Source organism: Pseudopipra pipra, chromosome 17 (assembly GCF_036250125.1).
Source record: "Pseudopipra pipra isolate bDixPip1 chromosome 17, bDixPip1.hap1, whole genome shotgun sequence".
Lineage (NCBI taxonomy): Eukaryota > Metazoa > Chordata > Aves > Passeriformes > Pipridae > Pseudopipra > Pseudopipra pipra.
Window position 1 is genome coordinate 2,731,862 of NC_087565.1, and position 13,547 is coordinate 2,745,408.

General features: G+C 63.3%; 1 protein-coding gene across 11 annotated transcripts; it reads left to right on the forward strand.

The window, feature by feature from the left end:
- The first annotated feature begins 1,537 nt into the window (after positions 1–1,537).
- On the forward strand, positions 1,538–13,406 carry ZNF335 (zinc finger protein 335). 11 transcript variants are annotated; one of them, XM_064673741.1, is made up of 27 exons: positions 1,538–1,738; positions 2,059–2,332; positions 2,687–2,764; positions 2,994–3,323; positions 3,468–3,599; positions 3,675–3,833; positions 3,937–4,195; positions 4,289–4,466; positions 4,548–4,660; positions 4,852–4,870; positions 5,073–5,189; positions 5,275–5,351; positions 5,443–5,603; positions 5,721–5,950; positions 6,026–6,134; positions 6,216–6,310; positions 6,435–6,715; positions 6,829–6,970; positions 7,041–7,430; positions 7,517–7,659; positions 7,986–8,119; positions 8,312–8,415; positions 8,509–8,586; positions 8,792–8,875; positions 9,044–9,109; positions 9,282–9,363; positions 13,087–13,406. In XM_064673741.1, exons 1-27 carry the CDS (start codon positions 1,538–1,540, stop codon positions 13,389–13,391), a joined length of 4,341 nt encoding a protein of 1,446 aa, XP_064529811.1. In that variant the 3' UTR covers positions 13,392–13,406. The 11 variants fall into 11 exon arrangements, 10 of the variants coding, with proteins under 10 accessions (XP_064529811.1, XP_064529813.1, XP_064529812.1 ...); XM_064673743.1 differs by having other exon boundaries at positions 8,315–8,415; XM_064673742.1 differs by having other exon boundaries at positions 6,832–6,970.
- The last annotated feature ends 141 nt before the right edge of the window (positions 13,407–13,547 follow it).

The window sequence follows — 13,547 nt, forward strand, 5'->3', positions numbered from 1 at the left end:
CTCAGGCCTAGCAGCCAGGCTCGGCCCAGCAGCCAGGCTCAGGCCTAGCAGCCAGGCTTGGCCCAGCAGCCAGGCTCGGCCCAGCAGCCAGGCTCAGGCCTAGCAGCCAGGCTTGGCCCAGCAGCCAGGCTCGGCCCAGCAGCCAGGCGCGGCTCAGCAGAGCTCAGGCACAACACAGTTGCCTTTCTTCCAGAAAAAAAATTGGGATAGAGCCGTTCTTAGTAGAGCACTGCAACATGAGAAACATTAAACACCACGGTTCGGTAAAAACATCAGCACGGAGCAGGGCTTTGTCCAGAGGCTGAGCCCAGGCCATGCAAGCTGAGCTCAGCTGGAGGATCTGGCACAGCACCGCGCTCAGCTCTGAGCACATCCCTGTGGGAATGCTGCGGCATCAGGAGGTGCCCCTGGGCAGCCCAGAGCAGCCCCCTCGCATGTGCCCCCCCAATACGGGCAGACAGGGCAGAGCAACGGGGCGTCCTTTGCCACCTAGGCAGGGGCAAACCGCCGCGGGGAGAGGAATGAGGTGAGCGAGAGCCCAGCGGAGGGCCTGAACACGGCGAGGCCCCGGGCCAGGGTCGCCCCGGGGATGGGCGGCGCCCGCCCGTGAGGCGCGCCGGTCTCAAGAGCCCACCGCGGGCTACAGGACAGGAACCGGAGCGGCAGGGCTGCACGGCCCGCCCGGGGTGCAGGCTGTGGCGGGCCGGCCGGTACCGCAGAGCCCCTGCCGGGGGCCCGGGCCGGGCGGGAGCGGAGCGGGCGGACCGAGCCCCGGACCCGACCCCGCCACCGCCACTTCCGCCTCTCCGTCACGTGACCAGCGCAACCCGGCGCGACGCCGACGCTCAGGGCCCGGGCGCCGCTTCCTGACGCCATGACGCACAGACGCAGCGCCGCCGAGAGCCCTCCGCGGAGAAAGTAGTCCCCGGCGGGACGCCGGGACCTCCCTGCTCCCGCGGGCGGCGCCGTTCGCCGCCGGGAGGCGACGGCGGCCGGGGCGAGGAGTGCGTCCAGGCGGCGGCGAGCGCCGCGGGCGGAGCGGGAGCCGGGCGGCGGTAAGTAGTTCCGGCCCAGGGGGTCCGCGCGGCCGTATCGCTGCGCGGCGCAAGGGCGGGGGGCCATGGCGGCCGCCGTGGTGCCGGCTCCGGCGGGGGCGCGGCGGGGCCGCGGCAGGCCGGGTGAGGGCGCGGGCCGGCGGGCGGGCGGCGGTGGCGGGGCCCCCTCTTCCCGGCGCGGCGGCAGCTCCCCCGCCCCGGCGGCACCGAGGCCGCCCCGCCGTGTGCGCGCGCGCGGAGGCGGCGGGGGGGACCCCGCGGCAAAGATGGCGGCCGAGGGCCCGGCGGGGCCGCGGGGCATGACGGGACCGGGGCACCGGGCGGCGCCGGGACCCCCCGGGATGGGCCGGCGGCCGCTCCGGGGCCCCGCGCCCGCCCATCCGGCACCCCCGCGGGAGCTGGAGCCGGCGGAGAGCGGGCGGCGGCCTTGACGGCGGCGGTCCTCCCGCAGGTCGAGCGTAGGGGGCCCCGGCAGGGCGGGCATGGAGGAGAATGCGGTGGAGAGCAGCAGCGACGCGGCCCCGCAGGAGGCGCAGGAGGAGCCCACCGAGAGCGGGCTGGGCGTCGGGAGCTCGGACGCCGTGTCGGCGGACAGCACCGACGCCGCCGCGGGGCCCGGGTGCCTCTCCCGCGCCGATGACTCCGCCGTGGGACAGAGCTCTGACAGCAGCGGGGTCTCCTTGGTAGGCGCCGGGGAGGCGGCCGTGGTTCTGGTTCCTGGGGGTTTCTCTAGGCGTTTCTGGCAGACTGAGCTCTGCGGCCTCGGCAGGCTCTGTTACACCTCTGATCTCGTGTGTACTTGCCAGTCTGAGCAGCAGGACTCCCCTTGGTAGCAAGGGCAGCCTTGGAAGTCCAGGTCCTTGTCGGTACCAAAGGATTTGCTCTGGTGCCTTTCCTGGCAGTTCTGCAGTGATACACTGGGTCATTTGCATATGTTGGCTGCCTCAGGGGCTTGGTCTGGCAAAGGTGTCTCAGCTGAGCTGGACTATTTTTCTTCTGCCAGGAAGAGGTCTCGGAGAGTAGCTCCAGCACAGATGTCGTTCCCCGGGTTTACCTGCCAGACTCATCCTCCATCGCCCAATCCACCTTGGTCTCCAGTGTCTCCACTGTGAGCCAGTCCATCATGGTGTCAGAGTCCCCACAAGTCCTGGTCCACTCCAGTGTGGTCACTGATGGAGCCACAGTCGTGTCAGACTCCACTGCATCCACTTCCTCAGACCTGGGCTCTGCCATTGACAAAATCATTGAGTCCACGATCGGGCCGGACATCATCCAGAGTGAGTGTGTGCTCCCACCTGGAGATAGCCCTGGGGGGCTGGGAGGGAGCTGCTGCTGTGCCAGAACTCGGGAGGTGGGGGGAAATATGGACATGGAATCATTAGGGTTGGAAAAAACATCTTAAGATCATCGAGTCTAAAAGGTCAGCAGGGTTTTCTCTGCAGTAGAAGCGGTAGCTGGAGGGTTTGACAAGGAGCTCGTGCTGCTGGACAGCTGCTCCTTCAGCCCAGACAGGCTCCATTCAGGGAACCAGACCCTTCTCACACCTTCCTGCTTGTGTCTGAGCTGGGAGAGCCCCAATGAGCCCCAGTGGCCCTGGGGTCTGGCAGTCACCTCTCTGCTCTCCCTGCCAGGCTGCATCGCCGTGACCAGTGCGGAGGATGGAGGGGCAGAGACCACCCAGTACCTCATTCTGCAAGGCCCTGATGATGGTGAGGGAGCAACCTGGGCTGTCCATGTGGGTGGCTCTGTCTGTGAACCTGTGCCACTGGAGTGGGGCTTGGAGGGGGGATCCCAGCTGGATCCGCCGCAGTACCTGTTCCACAGTCCTGTCAGGAGCCATCCCTGAGCTCGTGTTCAGCCCTGTGCCCCCGGTGCGGGTGCAGCCCTGGATGCAAGTGAGGGTCTGCCCCTGGGCTGAGCGGGTTTGTGGTGTTTCAGGTGCTCCCATGGTGTCCCAGGTGGCTACATCTGCTCTGGCCAATAGTTTGGTGATAGAAGCTGTTGCTGATGGACCTACCTCCACGTGCCTTGAGCAGCCCGGCCCTTCAGGCCCATCCAAAAGGTTGGAAGTGGTGGAGGTGCCCATAAAGTCAGAGCGGGATCAAGAGACGGATGGTGGGGAGGAGCTGAACCAGCCAGACATGGAGACCCTGGAGGAGATGATGGAGGTGGTGGTGGTGCAGCAGTTCAAGTGCAAGATGTGTCAGTACAAGAGTGTCTCCAAGAAAACGCTGATTAACCACATGAAAGAACGTCACTTCCAGCCAGGTGAGTGCCAAGGGCTGAGGGAAATTTACCTCGCTGCAGACAGGCTCCGCTCTCTGGGGAAGAAACAAGGGAGGAGCTGGAGCATAAGGGTCTGTTCTGGCACACAGTCTGGTAAAAGAGCTTTCTCCCTGTTCTCTGTGACAGTGGGTTCAGCTCTGGCTTTGAAAAAAGGGCGACCACGAAAAGGGGGAGCTGCTCCAAAGACAGAGGAGGAGGAGGCCCCAGAAGAAGAAGATGATGATATCATGGATGCTGGTGCTATTGATGACCCTGAAGGTAGGACTTGCTCTCCCCACATCTTAAGTAGCTTAGTCTCTTCTTGGTCTGACATTTTGGAGCACTTGCCTTCAGAGGACAGTGACTACAACCCAGCTGAGGATGAGCCGCGGGGGCGACAGCCCAAGTACGGCCGCAGTGTCCCCACGTCCAGCGAGGAGAGGCCGCGCCGACGCCCGGGGAGACCCCGCAAGCTCCCTCGCCTGGAGAACATGCCTCAGGATGTGCCAGAAGGTGAGGGAGGAGGCAACAGCAGTGCTGGAGCAGGGAGGGGTGCACAAGCTCCCGGAGCCAACAGCGGGGGTGTGACGGAGCCGTGCTGTGCTCTGTGGAGCAGGAGGGGAGGTGGAGCCCCTGGTGACGTCCCAAGGCACACCGAGCCGTGAGCTGCAGAAGTCGGAGGCATCCAGTTCCTCTGGCCTGGAGAATGGGACCGGTGAGAGCCTGGCGGAGCCAAGCATCAGCCAGTCCGACTCTGAGAACAAGGACCCTTCCTCCAACGCGGGTGCTGAGGAGGCAGACGCTGTCCCTCGGCGGCGTGGGCGGCCCTCCCGCCGCTTCCTGGGCAAGAAATACCGCAAGTACATGGGGCGCAGGTGAGGGGGGTGTGCTGGGCCCTCTGGCCTCTGCCCAGGGCTGGTCCAGCCCATTGGCCACTGCAGCTCTGAGTCCCGCTCCTGTTTCTGCAGGTACTACTACAAGTCCCCCAAGCCCCTGATGCGGCCGTACCTGTGCCGGATCTGCGGCTCACGGTTCCTCACACACGACGATCTGCGCTTCCACGTCAACTCGCACGAGGCCAACGACCCACAGCTCTTCAAGTGTCTGCAGTGCAGCTACCGCTCCCGGCGCTGGTCCTCCCTCAAGGTGAGCTCCGTCTGCCCTGCTCCAAATCCACAAGGGTGCCTGGCAGCCCCAGGTCTCACGGCCCTGCTCTGCTTCCCACAGGAGCACATGTTCAACCATGTGGGCAGCAAGCCCTACAAGTGTGAGGAGTGCAATTACACCAGCGTATACAAGAAGGATGTCATCCGGCACTCCACGGTGCACAGCCGGGACAGGTGAGGGAACCACAGTCCTGGGGACTGAATGGCACTGACACTGTTCCTCCTGCCCTGAGAGGGCAGCTGTGGCTGCCCCTTCCCCTGACCTCTGGCCCTTTCCAAATAGGAGAGTTTTGGTGTCTGGATACAAGGCGGCTCAGACTTGGGGTGTGGCTCACACACGGGGCTTTTCTTCTTTCTTTTTTTAGGAAGAAGAGAGCTGATCCGGTGAGTTTGCGTACCCTGTTGGCTTGTTTCTCAGCACTGTTATATGGGAAGAGGCACATCTGGGTCTTCCACAAATTCTCAGTGCCTTGTTGAGGGCATTGTTTGTGGATCTCTTGAGGAAGCCCAGGTCCTGCAGTGGGGGAGAGGGTAAGGAAACTGGTGAGCCTGTCTAGGTGAGCTCATCTTCATGCTCTCCATTCAGCCACCAAAGCTGAACTCCTTCCCGTGCCCCGTCTGCAATCGTGTCTACCCCATGCAGAAGAGGCTTACGCAGCACATGAAGACACACAGCACAGAGAAGCCTCACATGTGTGACAAGGTGAGGGAGACACAGCCTGGGGAGGGTCTGGCAGTGGGTGGGGCTGGGCAGGAGGTGAACACTGCTCTGCTTTGTTCTGCCACAGTGTGGGAAGTCCTTTAAGAAGCGCTACACCTTCAAGATGCACCTGCTGACACACATCCAGGCCATCGCCAACCGCAGGTGGGAGCCCAGCATAGCCCACGGCGTGCCCTGGCAGAGCCCGTGTCCCACTCCCCCTCAGCCCCTGTGACGGGCAGCTTTATCCTGCCAGGTTCAAGTGTGAGTTCTGTGACTATGTCTGCGAGGATAAGAAGGTCCTTCTGAACCACCAGCTGTCACACATGAATGACAAGCCCTACAAGTGCAGCATCTGCAAGTATTCCACCTTCCGGGAGGACTTCCTGGTCTCGCACATGGCGGTCAAGCACACAGGTGAGAGGAGCCCAGTGTCCTGCACCCCCCCTTCTCCCGGAGAAGGACAGAGCCTGCCTGCTCTCCCTGCCATCCCTTGGGAACCCTGTGCCTGACTCCCCCTCCTGGGCCCTGCAGGAGGGAAGCCGTTCGCTTGCGAGTTCTGTCACTTCACCACCAAGCACAAGAAGAACCTGCGCCTGCATGTGCAGTGCCGCCACGCCGACTCCTTCGAGGAGTGGGCACAGCGGCACCCCGAGGAGCCGCCCTGCCGCCGCCGCCCCTTCTTCACCCTGCAGCAGATCGAGGAGCTGAAGCAGCAGCACAGCCAGGTGCAGGCACCAGCTGAGCCGGAGGCCAGCCCACAGGTGAGTGCCGTGCCCGGCCTCGGCTCCTCCCGGTGCTCACTGCCTGCCGTGCTGTCAGCTCCCTCTCTCATGCAGGCGCCTCTTGGCCCCCTCACCTGCCACACGGTCCAGGCGGTCACAGGAGCAGAACCCCCTGTCCTCTCACAGAGTTCCCTGGAAGGGGCCACCATCATCTACGAACAAGGTCAGTGAGCTCCCAGGAAGGGGTTGGAATGGGGAGGAGGTGGACAAGCACCTACCTGACTCTCTCCATCCACCCCCCCAGATGTGGCTGGATCAGCAGAGCTGGCCACACAGACAGCCCTGGATCTGCTGCTGAACATGAGCGCCCAGCGAGAGCTGGCCACAGGCTCACTGCAGGTGAGCAGGGCTGAGGAGGCCAGACCTGCTGGGGGGTGGCAAAGGGAGGCTTCCCAACCCTGTTCCTCTGCAGGGGTGTCTTACAGAGCCTTGCTCCCCTCGGCTGAGCCACTGTCTCACACAGGTGGCAGTGGTGAAGCCAGATGACCCAGGAGAGACGCCAGGCCCCTGTGAGCCACAGACACAGGAGGAGGAGGCGAAGGTGGACTCAAAGGAGCAGCAGCAGAAATTGGTGATGCTGCACGTGGCAGAGCCTGGGCAGACACTGGTGCAGGAGGCTTACAGGGAGGCAAGCCTGGGTGGCTCGGAGCTGCAGCAGATCACCATCCCCTTTGGCGGGACAGCAGAGTACAGCATCATTGCACCCATCAGTGAGGAGATCCAGACCCCTGGCACACTGTACAGGTCAGCTGTAAGGGAGGAGCGGGGAGGTGGAGGCACTTCTGCTCTCCAGTGAGGAGGCTTTAAGTGGTGAGGAGGAGGAGGAGGCAGGGCCTCTCTGACCCTGTCCTCTCCAGCAGTGAGGAGGAGAGCCCTGTGGAGACCTCCCACGCAGTTGTGGTGAGCGGGGCTGTGGTGACGGAGGAGGCTCTGAAGGACCATAACAATCATTACATCATGTCATCCAGTGTCCCAGGGAGCCAGTTCCAGACTGTGGAGGTAAGGAGCTGAGCCTGCTCCCCGTCCTGGGCAGCAGTGTGAGCAGGTGTGACTGGTGTTTCTCCCGCAGCCCCTCAGTGGGGATGCTGCAGTTCCCTCGCCTGTGGAGGGCCAGGAGGCTCAGCCCGCCGATGTCAAGTGGCCCCTGGTGCAGTGTGTCACCAGGCAGCTCCAGAAGGACTCGTCTTTATCCCCAGCCTCCGAGGGGCAGGAAGTCTCATCCCCAAAGGTCAAGTGGCCTGTACTCCAAGGCATGGCCAAGAAGCTCTCGTGCAAAGTTTCCACAGCCAAGAAGCTCTCATGCAAGATTTCCACAGCCAAAAAGTTTTCATGCAAGATTTGCACAGCCATGTTCACAGGGAGAGCAGAGATGGAGAGTCACAAGAGAGCCCACATTGGGACCAGCACCTTCAAGTGTCCCGACTGTAACTTCACTGCCACGCTCTGGCCGGAGGTCCGGGTAGGTTCCCTGGCACAGAGCAGCCCTGGGAACAAGGGGTTTGGGAAAACGGTGTTTCCGTCCTGACTCTTGTCCTCCTGTCCCAGAGCCACATGGTCCAGCATGCCAGTCTCCGGCCACACAAGTGCCCCCACTGCAGCTTTGCCTCCAAGAACAAGAAGGACCTGCGCAGGCACATGCTGACCCACACCAACGAGAAGCCCTTCGCGTGCCATGTCTGTGGGCAGAGGTGAGTGATGGAGCAGGGCTGTTCCTGCTTTGAGAGATCCCACAGAGCTCTGCAAGGTTCAAGAGGAGAGACAGGATCTTGGCAGAGCTCACTGCTCCAGCCCTTCCCCAGCAGCAGCCCCTGTTAGAGGGGACTCTGCCCTTGGAACAATTCCTGCTGCAGGTGGACTCAGCTTCATCCCCAAGGAAGCTCTGCATGGGAAGGTTCAGTAGCTGGGCACTGATGGGAACATGCTAAAAACTGGGATGGGCCGTGCCTGTGGCCTGTGTCTCTGAGAGAGTACAGGGTCCTGTGGCAAACTCCACCTTGCTCTGCTCCTCCTGTAGGTTCAACCGTAATGGGCACCTCAAGTTCCACACGCAGCGTTTGCACAGCTCTGAGGGGAAGAGGCCAGGGCCTGCTGCTGCCCAGCAGACCATCATCCTGAACAGTGATGAGGACACCCTGGCCACCCTGCACAGTAAGACGTGTCCCCGTGACCAGGACTGACCTGCAGGTGTTCTGCACCCGGAACCCTGTGCAGGATTCACCCAGCCAGGGCCAGGCAGGGCTGAGTTGGGTCAGGACCAGGAGCAACCTCTGGGGAGTGGGGCCGTGGGCAGCCCTGGCAGTGTCCCCACTGGTGTCCCCAGCAGCTCTCTCTGCATTGCAGCAGCTCTGCAGGCCGGCCAGGCCGTGCTGGCTCCTGAGAGGCTGCAGCAGGCCCTGGGGCAGGAGCACATCCTTGTCACACAGGAGCAGAGCGTCACCAGCCAGGTGAGTCGGACCCCTCGGCCTCAACCTCCCTCTCAGGGGACTGCAGCCAGGCCCAGCCCCCCTGACCACATGGGGCACTTACTGACCTTGCAGGAGGAGGCAGCCTACATCCAGGAGATCACGACTGCAGACGGGCAGACAGTACAGCACTTAGTGACCGCTGACAACCAGGTGAGGGGACACAGCCCACGGACGAGGGACTCTGCCCAGTGGGAGCTGGGAGAGCTGGTGGCAGTGGGGACAGCAGGGGTCAGGAGGGAGAGCTGGAGCCACTGGGGTGGTGAAAACAGGCACAGGAGACAGACAGATCCGGCCCCTTGGTGGTGGGAGGTGGGCAGTGGTGATCTTTCCTGGGTCTGAATTCTTGTGTTTGCAGGTTCAATACATTATTGCCCAGGAAGGCGTCCCACACTTGCTTCCCCAGGAGTATGTTGTTGTCCCAGAGGGACATCACATCCAGGTGAGCTTCAGGCTGTCCACTCCCTTCACGCGGTGGGTGGGGCTCACAGGGTGCCATGTGTGGGGCTGAGCCCCCTTGGGCCCCCTCCAGCTTACTCAGTTCAGGTCACAGCTTTGTTGGGGGCCTGGACAGTCACAGCCCTAATGCAGCCTCACTGCTTGTCCCCAGGTACAGGATGGTCAGATCACCCACATCCAGTATGAGCAGGGCAGCCAGTTCCTCCCGGAGTCGCAGGTAAGGGGCCAGGCAGAAGCTGGAGGGGCTGCTGTGAGGTGATCCCTGAGCCTACCTGGAGAGGGCGATGTGAAACGGTGCTCATGGGCTAGTACCTCAGTGCAGCGACTGTGGTGAGAGCAGCTCCAGAAGAGCCCCTTCCTTCAAACCTTCACTGTTCTCCCCTGTGCAGATCCAGTACATGCCCGTGTCACCTGAGCAGCAGCTCGTCACCCAGGCACAGCTGGAAGCAGCGGCACACTCGGCTGTCTCAGGTAGGAGCAGGGCCCTGGGCTGAAGGGGCCAGTCCTCCCAGGGCTTGGGGTGCCAGTCCTGCCAGCAGCAGTGGTTGGGGCTGGCAGGGAGCTGTGCAGTGGCCCTGGGTGGGAGGACTGGGAAGGCGAGCCTGGATTGCTGTTTTGCTGCCAACCGTGGTGTCCAAGGGCGGATCTTTGCTGATCCCAGCCTGTCAGTTCCTGTCAGTTCCAGAACAGAGTTAACCAGAGCTGGGCTCCCTGGTCCACAGAGCATGAGCCCCACAGGAGCGAGGTGGCCGTGTGTCCCTTCCCTGGGAGCAGGAGGGGTGACCCTGCAAGGTGGTGCTGACCCCCCTTTCCCTGCAGCAGTGGCAGATGCAGCGATGGCCCAGGCCCAGGGCGTCTTCAGCGCTGAGGCGGCGGCCGAGCAGATCCATCAGCTGCAGCCGGGCATCCACTACGACGTGATCACGCTGGCAGAGTAGCAGCGGGCAGGGCTGAGCACCGGGCAGGGCTGAGCACCGCGCTGGGCAGGCGGCCACGCCGGCAGCAGCCCCAGCCAGCAGTTGCCTTATTGCGTCAGGGACGCACCCGAGCCGGAGCGGCACAGACATGGACACACTGCCACTCGGCCCCGTGCCAGTGGGGTCCTGTGCGTCCCCCCAGAGACTGCTCAGCAGCTGCAGGGGCAGCCCGTGTGTGGACGGTCTCTTTGCCTGTTGCACTTGATGGTCTGAAACCCCTTCTCCTGAATTGTCTGTGTGTGCAGCCACAGATTGGTGTCTGCCCAGCACACGAGGGTCCTGGGGGAGCCATGGGGCCGAGCACAGATGTGTGGTGTGATGTGAGAGGCGAGGTGTGTGCAGCCACGGCACTGTGCTCCCCATAGCCATGGGGCCTGTGGTCCCACTGTGCCAGCAGCCGACCCTCCCGTGGCATCTCCAGCCTGCAGGCAGGCAGCAACAGGGCTCTGGACTGGAGAAACCTGAGGAGGAGGAGGCAGAGGTGGAAGATGCTCTATTTTTCTTCTGAAGAGGGGATGGACTCTGGTGTTGGTCGTCGGTGGTTGTGGGAGGGGTTCAGCTGTGACATTCTCAAGCTTTGACTACGCTTATGAATAAAAAGGGATGGAGACCTGGGTGTGTGCCTGCCTGGGGGTCTGGGCTCCAGCCAGGGGGGACGGGACAGCCCAGTCTCCCCAGCACATCCCCCGGGGCTGCAGCACAGGGGTCCCAGAGCCCAGGGCTGCGCTGGGCCTGTCGCTGCTGGCAGACACTCTGGGCTATCAGCTGCCTCCCGCCCGAGTGACCTTGACTCCTGGGAAGTGAGCTGGGCAGCTGGGACAGCGGTGGGCTTGGGGCTGGAGTCATGAAATTAATCGAGTGGTAAACAGCCTAAATCCCGTGTAACTCTGTCCGGAGCCCCACACCGCCCTCCTGAGCGGCTTGTCTGGGCGTATTTACATGCGATTATAACAGCTAATCGCAGAGTTTTAGTTCTCTGCTCCTGCATTAAACTGATTATCCACGGAGGGGGAAAAAGGTTGGGAACCACCCAGCCTCGGGGAGAGCCTCTGTGAGGCCCAAGCCCCACAGCTCTGGGACGGGGGCAGTGTAATCCCTGGGCACTGTGATGGGCTCTCCCTGTCCTGCTCAGGCAGGGGCAGGGGGGTGTGGGCTGACCACCACCCCCACCCCCCCCCCCGACCACCAGGGCAGTGAGGTGTGTGTGGCCCCCCGTGCTGACCAGCCCTAGCTGTGGCTCTGTCCCGGTTGTGGCTCTGTCCCAGCTGTGGCTTCATTCCGACTGTGGCTCCGTCCCGCTGCCTTCACACCAGCCTTATCCATGCCCAGTGCTACTGGTGTGTGGCTGTGCCTGCCCGGCCGTGGCTCAGTCGGTGTCCAGCTGTGTGTGCCGGCGGCTGGCTGTGGCCCTCCCTCTCCAGCTGTGCTGTGCAGGGTCAGGGTGTGCCACAGCAATCCACAGGCGCTTTCCTAGATTACAGCCCCATTATCTAATCAAGTGGATCTGCAGCACTGATTAGGGCTGGAGGAGTCCCGTGGGGACAAGGTTATGGGGCCACTTGCGGGGCCGTGGCCAGGGCAGGCCCCAACCAGCACCAGTGTTCAGCTGCCCTGTGGCTTCCACGCCTGGGGCTGCTCAAGGGCACAAGACCAGGCGCGGTGGGATGGACAGGACCAGAGCTCCAGCTGATGCTTATTGAGAGCTCCAGGTGCTGCTGGGGCTCTGGCCATGGGAGCACTGCAGGGGGTTGGGACCCCTCGGCACTGGCACATCAGCCCCGGGACATTCTGCTGTTGCCAGGGCCTGCGGGGAGCCAGGGGTGCGTCCAGGCTCATTAGCACCAGTGACCTTCGTCTTCCCGTCCTGGCCAGCGCTAAGCGGGTTTGTTACATATTTAATATCCTGAGAGCGTTATTAGTCGGTATTTAATGACGGATACAACCTGTGGGATAATCCCAGTCTTAGCAGGGAGGCGCGGCGGCAGGAGCGGGCGGCTCGGGGGGTCGTGGGCTCTCGGGGCCCCTCTCACAGCTGCCCACCACTGCCCTGCCCACCCGCTGCCCCCGCTGCACAAGCCACAGGAGCCCCCCCCGGTGCCTGCAGGGATCCCCAGCTGTCCCTGGGGCTGCAAGACCTTTTCCCTTCACTGCTCTGTTGCCGGGAATCCAGCGGCAGACGTGGCAGTGCTGGAGCTTGGGTGAGGACCTGGCCAAGACACACAAAGAACAGGACAGGGCAATATGGGGGTTGTTCTCCCACCAGGCATGAGTCCACCAGCCCCTGGCCCTCCAACCCAGCCCTCCACAGCATGGGGGACTCTGCCGACCCCAGCCCCAGGACCAGGTCAGGGCTGGGGTCATGGGCAGGACTGATGCTCTGGGCACTGCAGTAAAGCCCCAGGTGTGTTGTGTCCCTGTGGCTGTGGAGCTCACGTGGGTCCCAAGCACCAGCCCCTGGGTGCCACTGCACCCCATCCGTTGGGGCCATGTAAGCTGTGCAGATTTGGGGGGCTGGAGACAGGGTCCTGGCCAGTGGCAGGCAGGCGAGGAGGGCAGTCCCTGCCAGTCCCTGCCCAACAGTAGCCGGGGGGGGTACTGGGTGCCCCAGATCCTGCTGCTGCTCTCGTGGGTGCTAATACCCCCTAATCAGCTGTCAGTCACTGCGGACCCCAGCAGCTATAAAATGCCCGGGAGCAGCTCCCCAGCTCCTCTCCTGCAGCATGGCAGCACCTCAGGGCAAGAGGAGCCCAGGACAAGAGCTGGGGAGCTGTGGGGGGCCTTGGGGGACCCTGCAGGGACCCCCTCAAGCCCTACTGCCCTGCGCCTACCCCTGCCCTTGCCCCATGCTGGCTGGGTACAGCCTCCTGCCACCCCCCATGAGCCTCCTGACGCCCCTGGTAAGTACAGGGCTGCAGATCTGGAGGGCTGGGATGTGGGACCCTCCCAGGGCTGGGATGGTGCTGTGTGGGGTGGTTAGGGTGGGGACTGGGGATCTGCTGTCCCAAGTCCCCTGCGCCTCCTCAGCATTCCCCTCCCTCCCCCTCCTGCACCCCAGCATTTCAGGATCTGCATGGGAAAGGGCGAGGAGGGAAAGGATACAGCTCTGCTCCCTCCCACACACGAAGGGATGTAGGAGCCCCTACATCTCTCAGCCTCTCTTCTCTGGCCGTGTTACCGCCTCACCCCATCCCACCCTGACACCCCTCTGCCCCTCCAGGTCTCCCCACCCTACGAGGTGCCACTGGGGCTGCCCATGGAGCCGGGCCGGGCGAAGGTGGCAGCAGCACGGGAGAGCACTGGGGCACTGAAGGCCTGGCTGGCACGGCACCCCAGGAACCCCTACCCCAGCAAGGGGGAGAAGGTGATGCTGGCTGTGGTCAGCCGGATGAGCCTCACCCAGGTCTCCACCTGGTTTGCCAATGCCCGCCGGCGCCTCAAGAAGGAGAACAAGGCGGGCTGGGCCATGCGCAGCGCCTCGGACGGCGAGGACAGCGAGGGCGAGGGGGTCCCACCAGCTGCTGAACCCATTCCCAGTTCCACCCCCGTGCAGGATGGGTGTGGGGGCAGCCCTGAAGTAGGGCCAAGCCCTGGGCAGGGCAAGCAGCTCCAGAAACCCAAGATCTGGAGTGTGGAGGCGATGTTGGCATCTCCCCCTGGCAAGGATGGGTGTCCACCAGG

What these genes read in the sequence shown, in the direction of transcription:
- ZNF335 (XM_064673741.1), top strand. Translation starts at nt 1,538, where the DNA reads ATGGAGGAGAATGCGGTGGAGAGCAGCAGCGACGCGGCCCCGCAGGAG. An exon ending in TCTGCAAGGCCCTGATGATG is followed by an intron (nt 2,765 to 2,993) that starts GTGAGGGAGCAA and finishes GTGGTGTTTCAG; the next exon opens with GTGCTCCCATGGTGTCCCAG. An exon ending in TGGCCACAGGCTCACTGCAG is followed by an intron (nt 6,311 to 6,434) that starts GTGAGCAGGGCT and finishes TGTCTCACACAG; the next exon opens with GTGGCAGTGGTGAAGCCAGA.